At 39.8% G+C, this 12,114-nt stretch overlaps 1 protein-coding gene across 1 annotated transcript in view; it reads right to left on the bottom strand.

Annotated features, from left to right (window-relative positions):
* Window positions 1-12,114, bottom strand: part of Frmd7 (FERM domain containing 7) — a 92,118-nt gene that overhangs the window by 22,185 nt on the left and 57,819 nt on the right. Inside the window, exons 2-4 of the mRNA XM_048796566.1 lie at window positions 3,935-4,039; window positions 3,079-3,121; window positions 803-836 (exon numbers count right to left, since the gene is read on the bottom strand). Of these exons, the coding sequence (XP_048652523.1) occupies window positions 803-836; window positions 3,079-3,121; window positions 3,935-4,039 (182 nt within the window). The remainder of the gene's footprint in view (window positions 1-802; window positions 837-3,078; window positions 3,122-3,934; window positions 4,040-12,114) is intronic.

Here is a 12,114-nt window from a genome sequence, read left to right on the forward strand (position 1 = left end):
AACTCACAAATGTGGAGAGAATTTGGAGAGAAAAATAGGAAGAGAGAGGCTTATGAAAAGTGACTTGTGCAGGACCTCTCAGAAAAGTTTCCTTGTATGAAAGGGGTGAGGTTGAACTATCTATGAACCATGTAGGAGGGGAGACGTCAGGAAGAATAACTGCCAACATCCTGTGATGTTGGCCAAATCATTTTAACTCCCAGGACATGTTTCCTCATCTGTAAACCAAGAGGGTTGGACTGGGTTATCTCTTAGATCTGTTCTATGTTTAAGAGTCTAAGTCTAGAAAGCAGAGTAAGGGTTGGGGGAGTATTGTATTGACAATGAATTTTTGCAGAAGTAGGTTTACATTGTCATTCCAAAGGGCATCTTTCATAAGTATACATCATCATTACAGAATGTCTCGGATTCTACTTATGAGATATATATATATATATATATATACACACACACACACACACACACACACGTGCCTATTTTCAATGTTCACAGAAATCAGCTGGTATCATGCTATGAGGGAGAGCATGGTTATTGCTGTAGCAGTTAATCACATAACCCCTAAGGGTCAGCCAGGTTTGCTACCACTTCTAGAATATCACCCCTCATTCTCCCTGAAGCTCCAAACTTTTGAAGATTTACATCTTGGAGACCAGCCAGGCTCTTTCTCTCTCCTGCTCCTTTCCATCTCCCAGAGAGTGACATAGGGCCAAGTCTTGCTAAGGGGAGCCAGAAGCCCCTTCCCAATCAATGGAGAATGATGATCCTCAAGTAACATCATGCAGCAGACACAAAGGTACTATACCTTGTAAGTTCTTCCCGAAGATGTCCAGGGTCCACTGGGAAAAATTTCACCATAAATTTGAAAACAACCTCCTTAGGATCTTAAAACACAATATCTCCATAAGTTGTAATTAAATGTCCATCATAACAGTTACAGGTCTTTACACACAGAAACATACACAGACACCCACCCGCACCTACTTCTTTACTTTCCTCCCCTTTCTATTTGTCCTTTCCATTAGACTTTTATTTTAAACTTCAATTTTTCATTTGTATAGTGTCTTTATGTGGACAGGAATTGGAAAAGTTTTCCCACCCCTCTCCTACCCACTCTCCCTTATAGTTTCTTTTTTTAAAGATGTGCCGCCTTTGGGGCCTACTATTTGTCCTCGGAAATGTCCTATTCAAAAAAAATCTACCACTTGCTGCTTGAGATTCTGCATTCCTGCTTGAGAAAAGGGCCCAAGTTAAGCTGAAACACATGATTATCACTTGGCTTAAGGCTCTCATAAAGGAACTAGAAGCAGTGTGGACCAATGTCTATATCTTGAAATATACACTAGAAGAACCATATCTACCTATTTTTGCACCTACTTGCATTTGAAAATAAGAAACTTGAGCCAAGGGTATGTGCAGCTCAGTTGTACAGCACTCTCCCAGCATGCACAAGGTTCTGGGTTTCATCCCCAACACCACAAATAAGAAAAGAATATCAAAAGTAGTCACATTGGACATAATTTTTCTATATTCATATATGAATACATGACCAGTGAAACTCTGTATCATGTCCAACCACAAAATAGGATCCTAATTAGAATAAGTTATGCTCCATGTATGTATAATATGTCAGAATACACTCTACTGTCATGTATACCTAACAAGAAGAAACAAGTAACTACATACACATAGCATTAGTGTCATTCAATACATGATATTCTGTAAATATTTCTTGGATGCCTACCATGTGCCAAGGACTATATTAGGCAGATTCTGGGAATACAAAGGCAGCTATTAGCTGCCAGTGTGGTAGGTGAGTTGGATATCTAGATAGACAAATCCAAACCCACAAAGTGTTGTAAGCACTGAGTACTGGGAAAGCACAAGAGGGAGAAAAAAGTTTGAAGACGGTCAAGGAAGTCTTTCTAGAGGAGCTGAGAATGGAACAAGGCAACCAGATTCAGCAAATAAAAGTGCAAGAGTCCCAGTTCAATCTGAATTTCATTTAAATAATAATTACATGGGATGTACTATACAAAAAATCATTGTTTATCTGAAATTCCAATTCCATTGGGCATCCTATATTTTATCTATCATGCCTACACCAGAGGTTAGTTTTGTTAAAGTCAGCAGAGATAGGAATACAGATGGTTGGTGACAGGGGCAAAGCTAGAAAGGTAGTCAGAGACCAGTGCTTTGGGTCATCATGCTGAGGAGGTTGGACCTTACTTGGTGGGTAAAAGGGAGCCAGGAAGCATTTTAAGCAGGAGACCAATGTGGTCAGGGTTGTATTTTCAATAGATCCCTTTGGGAGTAATGTAGATGATGGATTGGGGAGAATCAGTTTGGAAGCTATTAGAATAATGTGACAGATGATCATTACACAGCAGGAACAAACAGAACTGTGAGAAGCACCCACATGTAAAGAGCAGGTGGGGGAAGAGGAACCAGGAAAAGAGGTACCGAACAGTGTTTTTCAAAGTGTTGACTGACGTCCATCTGCCTCAGAAACACCTGCAGAAGTGGTTAAACATGCAGATTGCTGGTGGACAACCCAGAAATAAGGTTCAGGAATCTGTATTTTAGCAGGAACCCCAGGTGATCCTAAGGCACTCTGAAATTTGAGAACAACCACACTAGATAGTGAACTATAGGGGGAAATATTTCATGCATAGAAGGCACTCGATTATGAACTGAAGCAAATGGGGGGTGTTTGTGATGGCATAAAACTAATGACTCTTCAGGCAGAAAGTGAATGGCATTGCAGATTGACATTAAGGATGCTTGAAGATTTGCAGTGCCAGAGCATGAGATCTATTCCTAGAGCCAATCCACAGAGCGCCATAATTACCAGTGTTCTTCAGATGTACTCAAAGATCCAGTGGCATGATCTCCTTCATCTCAGGCAAAATTAAAACAATTTTCTAAATTGCCAAATATACTGAATGTATGAAGGATTGAGATAATATGTCAAAGTCCTTTTCTCCCTTTATGTTAAGGTAAGGAATAGTGTGGGATTGCTGAAATATTTTTCAAGTGTGAACTGCAAACTATATTCCTTAAATGATTTTCCATACTTACTTTTTACTTGCTTTGTTAGGGGTTTCAAAAGTTCCAACCAAACCTGTAATAACATCAATGAAAAAAAATTGTTAGAACATGGCATTGAGCACAACAGTTTTTCTTTTGGTACCAGAAAAAGGGCAACAAGAAATAAACAAATACCAGGACTATTTAGCTTTCTAAAGATAGTTGGAAACAAACAGCAGTGTCATAGAGATGATGTACCTTCACCACAATCTGCCCACTCATATTTTTCCAATGACAGTGAATGTTTTTGATCTATAAACTCTTTGTTGTTGACATTTGAATCACTGCTCCCCTGCCTCAGTTGGATGACAAAGGTGTCACACACAAGTCTCATTAGTTGCTACAAAGACTAATGAAGGCATTTGGCTCCATTTTTGAATCCTACCGACTCCCAAAGGACTGTTTAATAGACCTGAGGAGCCTTTCTGGGAAGGTTCTGGAGTAGATATGCCAGCGCAGGACACAGTAAAAGAACATCGTGAATGTTAGGACTGAAAAAGAGGAAGGAAGAATCCCCTAAAGATTTTCTGGGGAGGTCAGGAGCCTTAATTCTGGGGATCGAGGTCCAGCCTCTGGAAAGTCAAAATGGATACAGTGTGGAGAACTGATCAGAGAGTGACAAAACTGGAGCATGTGGTAGAAGAGTTTGTGTTTGAAAAACTGAGGTGACTTTTAATAAACAAGGAGGAAGGGGCAATAGTTATTACATTCTATCACTTTGTAAGGTGTGTGTAAATGGTGTTTCTTTTTTCAGTTAAGGGATTGAGCCCTACATACCTAGATGCAAACTGCCTTTGCAAGCATTTCTAGACATACACAAAACAAGCCTACAATAAAAGAAACTTACATTGTTTCCAGAATGGCTGCAGAATTCTAACCCAAAATATTCCTTTTCGGCAAGATTGAGATGGCTGCAACTCAGGTTAAACAGTGCCTTTCCAGATGACTTTTGCTAAACAAAACAAAGAGATCACAGCACAGTTTGCATTTTCTTAACCTTATGTTGTCGCTGCAGTTTGGAATAAAGGGTTGAAGCAGCAAGACTCTCGTAAAGCCCCTTTCCTTTACCCACCACATCATTTAAAGGACCTGATTCCTCCTAAAAGATGTTGGGAGCTTTACAAACACATATGTGCATCTTATGTATATATGGTTTCAGCAACATCCCTGAAAACGCCTCAGCTTAATGATAGCCCTTCTTGGAAAAAGAGAGCCTTGCACTTAACTATGGCTTGATCTGCAAATTTACCCTTTCAATGGAAATTTTAATCAATTCATCTCACAGGCAATTTGAATGATTTTCCCCCAATTGACAGTTAGTTTAATCAAGATGTAAATCTGACCCTTTACTCCCCTGCTTAAAATCCTTCAGAGGCTCTCCTCAGGATAAAGCTTATATTCCTCAGTAAGAGACCTGCCCCTCCAGCCTCATTTCTTGTCCCCTCTCCCTGACACTTTCCCCTAATAATCACAGCCTGCTCTAAGTTCCCCACACATGTCAAGTTGCTTCATGCTTCTTTGCCTCTGCTCATGTCATTCCTTCTCCACAGACCTTCCTTCCCACCTTTCTGTGGTTGGCTTACTCCTACTCAGCTCAGATGTCATCTCCCCAGGGGAGCTGTCTCTGATGCTATCAGCCTTATTGGCCACAGGCAGGCCCCTGTGCTCCCATGCACCCTAGCTCACCTCAAACGTGGTGCTTCTTATGCTGACTGTCTATCTGCCCCCTAGACTGAATTCCTTCACAGCTGGGACTGAGCTTTCTATCTTTCTTTTTAAATATTTTTAGTTGTAGATGGATTCAGTAGCTTTATTTTATCTATTTATTTTTATGCGGTGCTGAGGATTGAACCCAGTGCCTCACATGTGCTAGGCAAATGCTCTGCCACTGAGCCACAACCCCAGCTCCAAGATGCCCGGACCATGCTTTCTTTTCCTTGTTACCCATCTGGTCCAACTCAAAACCTAGCACATAGTAGGAAACCTTGAATGTTTGCTAATCCAATATGAAAAGGACCAAATTAATCATATGCACTCCTTGAGTAGATTTTGCTTGATAGTTTTGCCCACCAACTCTCCATACGGGAGTCTCTGTTCACATAAGGCCACAAATATTTTCACATAAGGCCACAAATATTTCTGCATAAAGCCCACACACACTGAGAGCATGAAGCAGTGGCTTCCTTAGACTTCTTCTCTGAAAACAAGAGCTTTGAAGAGCTGTCTGTGGAAATCTCTTTGAACTCAGTATGGCTGGGGCTAATCTTCAGCCGCCACCATTGCCAAACCCAAGGGTTGCTGTTTGCAAGGAAGACCGTGATGGGAAAATTGGGCCCTGGCTGATAGGCACAAAGACAAACTGCTGAAAACCTCTAGTTAAAGCCGAGTCACAAGGCGCCCGGAGCGCTGCAAAGGAAGCTGGGTGCAGGGAAATGTAGCTGGAAATCACCGACCCATAGAATCCACAGCAACCTTGAGAGGTCAGAAAGTCCATCCACCCCCACCCCAAGGCAGCAGCTCACTGAAAAGAGCCCACATCTGGGATTTAATAGCTTCCAGGAAGGCGGCCTATCTCGCCCCTTCCCCCACTGACCAAAAACACACCCCTCTCCCCCTGGACTTCCCTCCACTTGGTTACACAGCCCAGAGCTCCACCGACTCAAGATTCATTTGGGTTAACCAGGATCCTATTTTTAAATGCAAATAGGCCGCAAAGGGTGAAACCTATTGCATCCCTAGCACCTGGAGAGAGAGCTGCGGTACTGAGGAAAGGAGTTTGATTTGATGTGGGAGTTCACATGGGAGCTCCGGCCGGAAGTCAGAGTCAGCCCTGAGGGTGGGGGGTGCCAAGAGTGTGGGGGGCTAGGGATGAGGGTGCCTGGTAGGGGGAAGGGGGCGGGGGCGTTTCGCCTGTGTAGCAACCTTGCCTAGGGCAAGTGCTGACACAGACCATTCCAGACAGATGAAATCGCTCCTATTTTTAAAGTCCTCCAGACAAGGAGCTGCCACGGGATTTTTATTATGAAAAAAAAAAAAAAGGAATTTCTAAAGAGAGAGGGATGACAGCAATACTTTTTCCAACACCAAAGAAACATTTCAGTCACAAGGACTAAATTCCATCATAGACTCCAGTTTCTTTGCAAATAATTTAAAACACTCAAGATTTTCCTTTTTCCTCTTCATTTTTAATTCTTATTTTCTATCAGGGCACTTAATCCTCCCTATCAACGCTGCCACATTCCATGTGTTTGTATATTTAAATGTTTCTGTAGTCACAAAGAATATATAGCCATCCTTTTAAGGTTTCAAATCAAGGCTTTCTGCTCCCTTCAGTAAGATCCTATACCATGTTTATAAGAATAATCCCTTGATTCTTTCATCCCTGTATATGTTGCCAAATGACTCTAAAAGCCTTTGGCATTTATGCATTTGGAGGTCAGGCGCTCACATGGCTAGTGTCCTTCACCCCCATCTCTGTCCTGGACAGGTATTTCCCTTCAGCCCTCCATAGTGTACATTCAAATTGGCCAGACTTCTGGAATGTGTTGCATAATAGGTATGGTCTTGGTTCTGTCTGAACATGCAACTTTTAATTTTTTTTTACCATTATGATCCAATTCCTCCAATTTCATGTCATGATGATCTTTGTCATGATATTACCTTATCTATGACTTTTCTATTTTCTCTTTTGTGAACTTCTGATTATCTGTACAATTTCTTGCTCTTGTTTAAGTTGGCACATTTCAACATTCTAATCAAGATCCTTACTGGATCTAAATTCTGTACCACCAGTCAACCCTTCTCAAGAAACTGGAATTCCAACCTGGAATCCTGTCTTGCCATCATCTCCCTTAGATTAGAGTACTGTAAAATTAATAAATGTACAGTACTGTAATATATATATATATATATATATATATATATATATATATATACACACACATATATATACACACATACACAAAAACACATGTGAATTTTTATTTATAATGTCTAATTTACTGGGTTATAACCATTGAACACTGATTCCTGGGGGTTCCAAACTCATTCCTCATTGGTTGCAGTGGTGCACATCTGTAATCCCAGTGACTCAGGAGGCTGAGGCAGGAGGAGTGCAAGTTTGAGGCCAGCCTCAGGAATTTACTGAAGTCCTGTCTCAAAATAAAAAATAAAATTGGCTGGGGATGTAGCTCAGTGGTAAAATGCCCCTGAGTTCAATCCCCAGTACCAAACAACAACAGCAATGACAATTCATCTTTTCATGGAAACAATATTCAAAATGGCTAGCTCAAAAACCAATCTATAGGGGCTGGAGTCATGGCTCAGTGGTAGAGCACTTGCCTAGCATGTGTGAGACCCTGGGTTCAATTCTCAGCACCACATGAAAAAAAATAAATAAAATAAAGGTCCATCAACATCTAAAAAAATTTAAAAAAAACATTCTACACAACTTTCTATGCACCTAGAGCTGTCATATAACAATTTGTTAAAATAGACCTGAATTGTAATCTTGCTCTACTCAATTTCTACCAGAAAGAATTAGGGCAATCGTGTAACTCCCAGAACAACGTACCTTTTCCAGGTACCTGAATACAGAAATCCTGTGTTTAGCTGGGTGTGGGGTGCATACTTGTAATCCCAGCTACATGGGAGGGAAGGTGAGGCAGGTAGATCACAAGTTTGAGGCCAGTCTCAGCAACTTACTGAGACCCTATTTCTAAATTAAAAAAATAATAATAATAAAAAGGGCTGGGGAAGTATCTCAGTAGCAGCATGCCCCTGGGTTCAACCCCCAGTACCACAAAAGAAAAAAAATGTGTTTGGATACCTGGCAATTAAGCCTAGTACCTGGGAAGAGTGGACATTCAATAAATGTTTACTGAATAAATAGATAAATGGACCCAAATATTTAACTTGATCCAAGTAAGGTAGTATGGTAATCCTCTCAGGAGGAAGAATAGTTTGTCATTAAGTGACCTTGGGAAAATTACTCAACTTTTCTAAGCCTGAGTTTACTCATCTATGGACTGGAGATAATGGTGGTATTATCTCATGGGTTCATGTGTTTGTTGTGAGGATTAAACAAGATAATTCACCTTAAGTTTTTATTGCAGCACATACCACATCATATGATGTAAGCTCGGCACGTGCATAGATGAATGCAATGAAATGGGTATGAAACGAGGTGCAGCAGTTAATGGCATGATTATTGAAGAGAGAATGGGGGACTTTAACTTTTCACTCTGTGCATGTCTGTTAATTTATTTTTTTTAATAAGCAAGGACAGTAGAAACTGTCTTAACCAGCTTCTGCTTAATGATGAAGACAATGCTTTCCATTTCCACTTTAAAATATTGGTAGAGCTGGGCACAGTGGCACGTTACTGTAATCCCAATAACACAGGAGGCTGGAGCAGGAGGATCTCAAGCTTGAGGCCAGCCTTTGCAATTAGTGAGACCCTGTCTCAAAATAAAATTAAAAAGGTCTGGGGGTTTAGAGTGCCCTTGGGTTTTATTGGCAGTAGCACACATGCGTGCACACACACACACATACACACACACATAAAATTATAATGATAAGAATATCAACAATAACAATAAATTTTAAAAATTAAAAAATGGAAAAATATTGGCATATGCCCATGTTATGAAGAAAGCTCATGGGCAGCATACTATACTAGTATGATTGTATATTTTGACATCCACCAGTTGAGTCCCATGCTGACTAGTAATAATTTTCTTGAACATATGTTTTACAGCACTACTTGTTATTTAATTGCAATTAACTTATATGTATATCAAAAATTATTATGAGCAGTGGAAGCAAGAGTTGTTTCTATGAAAATTAAGTTGATATTTTTGTAAGACTTGGGGAAATTTGCAAAACTGTGCTGTCAAATAGTTTTGGCTATGGTAGCAGTAAAAGTTTGGAGGAGAAAATATATCAAAATCTGAAAGGATTCTGTACTCAAATTGATTCCCAAGCATCTACATTCTGTTTCCACCTTAAATAAACCAATGCTGGAAATCATTGATGGTATATGCGAATATAAATACATATGTTTTATGTTAAAATAAATAATTTAGAGTATTCACTTATATATGTATATGACTTATTATGGGTTTTTTTAAAAGAGAGAGAGAGAAGAGAGAAATAATTTATTTATTTTTCAGTTTTCAGTGGACACAACATCTTTTATTTTATTTTTATGTGGTGCTAAGGATCCAACCCAGTGCCCGTCGCATGCCAGGCGAGCACGTTACTGCTTGAGCCACATCCCCAGCCCTTATTATGGGTTTTTGCTTTAGGAAATTTTATCAATTTAGAAATTTTATCAATTACAATCTCTTTTTTCTAATGTTGTCCAAGGTGATTTGACAACATTAGAAAAAAGAGATTGTAATATATATGTATCTCACTGCATAATTTAAAATATTTGAACTGTACAATAAAGATTTATTTATTTTTTATTTTTTGGTACCAGGATTGAACCCAAAGGCACTTAACCACTGAGCCACATCCCCAGCCTTTGTTATACTTTATAAATTTAGAGATAGAGTGTCACTAAGTTGCTAAGGTTGACTTTGAACTTGCTATCCTTCTGCCTCAGCCTTCTGAGCTGCTGGGAATACAGGCACAGCCACTGCACCCAGATGAATAAAGATTTCAAAAACAATAAATTGGAATAAAATATAGCACATTATTAGCCCTAGTAGAATAGGTTATTTTTACTTTTTCTTTGTGCTTATTATATTTTATAGAGAAATGCAATGGATTCTATAACAGTTAAAAGCATGTCATATGAAGTGTCTTATAGATGATTCTCTATTTCTAATGTTCTGACATTCAAAATATTTATGCTTCCCTTACAAAATTGTTCTCAACATTACAAATGCTAATTACTCATCCTTTATGGTTCTATCTCATTTTTTTAACCCCAAATATGACTATCTTGCTCACCTCAGGCTGCCATCACAGCATACCATAGAGTGGGCAACTCAAATAATAGAAATTTAATTGCTTACAATTGTAAAGGCTGGAAATCTGGAATGAGAGTGTTAGCCTTGTATGATTCTGGTAAGGACTTTCTTCTTGGCTTGTAGATGGCTGCCTTCTCACTGTGTTCTTACATGAGGTGAGGGGCAGAAAGAACACAGAGAGATCTCTTTCTCTTCTTATAAGACCACCCATCCCATTTGATAAAGACCCTACCCTTATGATCTCACTTAATCTTAATTACTTTTTTTTTAATACTGGGGATTGAATCCAGAGAACCTTAACAACTGGGCAACATCCCCAGTACTTCTTATATTTTATTTTGAGACAGGGTCTTGCTAAGTTACTTTGGGCCTCACTAAGTTGCTGAAGCTGGCTTTGAACTTGTGATCCTCCTGCCTCAGTCTCCCAAGTTGCAGGGATTACAGGTATGTGCCATCACACCCTTTTAATTCTTTTGAGACAGGGTATTGCTAAATTGCTGAGGCTGGCCTTGAACTTGTGATCCTGCTGCCTCAGTCTCCTGTCTACCTGTCATTATAGGCATCCATCACTGTACTGGCAACCTTAATTACTTTCTAAAAGCCCTATTTCCAAATACAATCACATTTTGGGTGACAGCATCAACATACGAATTTGGGGAGAAGCCAAGTCAGTCCATAGCACTTTAGTTACCATACTTTACCATTTCTTGTTTTTTTTTTCTAAACACTAAGTCCAGTCTCAAATAATGAAGACTTGTGATGCATTTTGGAAAGAATGCATCCAATTACAAAAGGTCAAAGAGGAATTCCAAGAATGTGTTGAGCACCTGAAATAAGTAGGAAGAAACAGCATATCATGGTGGCTAAGAATATGGGTTCTGGAGCTAGACACACCTGAGACTATTTTAACTCCTCCATGATCTTGGGTAGGTTTCCTTTAGCATGAATTTTTCTCATTCTTTATTCTCGTTTTTTGAGTTCTTTTGTTTTCCTGATGTGGTTTTTCATCTGCTAAAACTCAGATTAATTTTGCCATGCTTGCCTTTGTCCTTCTGAATTTGCCTTTACCCTTTTGTGACCCTTTTGACCATCCCTTTAGTTCAACACACTGAGCAGCTGCTCTGTGCTGGGTTCTCTCCTAGTGTCCAGGGAGACTGTGTTGAGCAAGACACAGGCATTAGCACATAGTCTGGCAGACAAAGCAGGCACATCAATAGTTAATAACAGTAGTTTGGACCTTTGTGGAGACTGGTAGGCAGGAAGCATCATGAAATTGCATTCAACAGGCACCAAACCCAAAAAGATGGGTAATGGATTCCTAACAGAGGAGACACCTAATCGGCCATGAAGCAAGAGTTGGGGGTAACCAAATGAGGAGAGGGAAAGAAGGGTATCAGAGGCAGAAGAGTTTAGGAAACCTGTTATGAACAATGAACCTGCAAGCAGTTTGGTGTTGCTAAAGGAAAAAGTGAGATAAAGTAACTGAAAAGAAGGGCAGGAGCCATACATACCTCTTGGGGCACACAAAGCCACGTGCAATGAAGATGGGGAGTAAGGTGGGGATGGGGAGCAAGATAGGGATGGGGTAATTAAATGGTTTTAAGCAGGAAATTGACATAGTTGAGAGTTGTGTTTTAGAAGCATTGGCCTGGAAATAGTTGGGGCACAGCTTCTCAAATGAGAAAGTGCAGCTTCAGATTCAATAGCTGTGTGCAGGGCCTGAGAATGTGCATTTTTGAGAACTGATCAGGCTCTTTGGTGAGATAGATGCTGCTGGTCTGTGGAGTGTACTTTGAGAAACAAGGTTGAAAGGGATGGGTGAAAAAGGAGGGAAAACAGGTAACAGACAATCTGAGGCTACCATCGCAGTTCAGATGAGAGAAGATGGTAGTACTAGCGAAAATAGAAAAGGTAAAATGTGACACGTGTCTTCATAATGGATGCGATAGAATTTAAGGAGAAAGAGGGAGAATCCTAGAGATTCCTGCTCTTCTCTCTCTTTCTTTCTTTTTTCTTTTCTTTTCTTTTTTTTTTTTTTTTTTTTTTT

This window comes from Marmota marmota, unplaced genomic scaffold (genome assembly GCF_001458135.2).
Source record: "Marmota marmota marmota unplaced genomic scaffold, marMar, whole genome shotgun sequence".
Classification (NCBI taxonomy): Eukaryota; Metazoa; Chordata; class Mammalia; order Rodentia; family Sciuridae; genus Marmota; species Marmota marmota.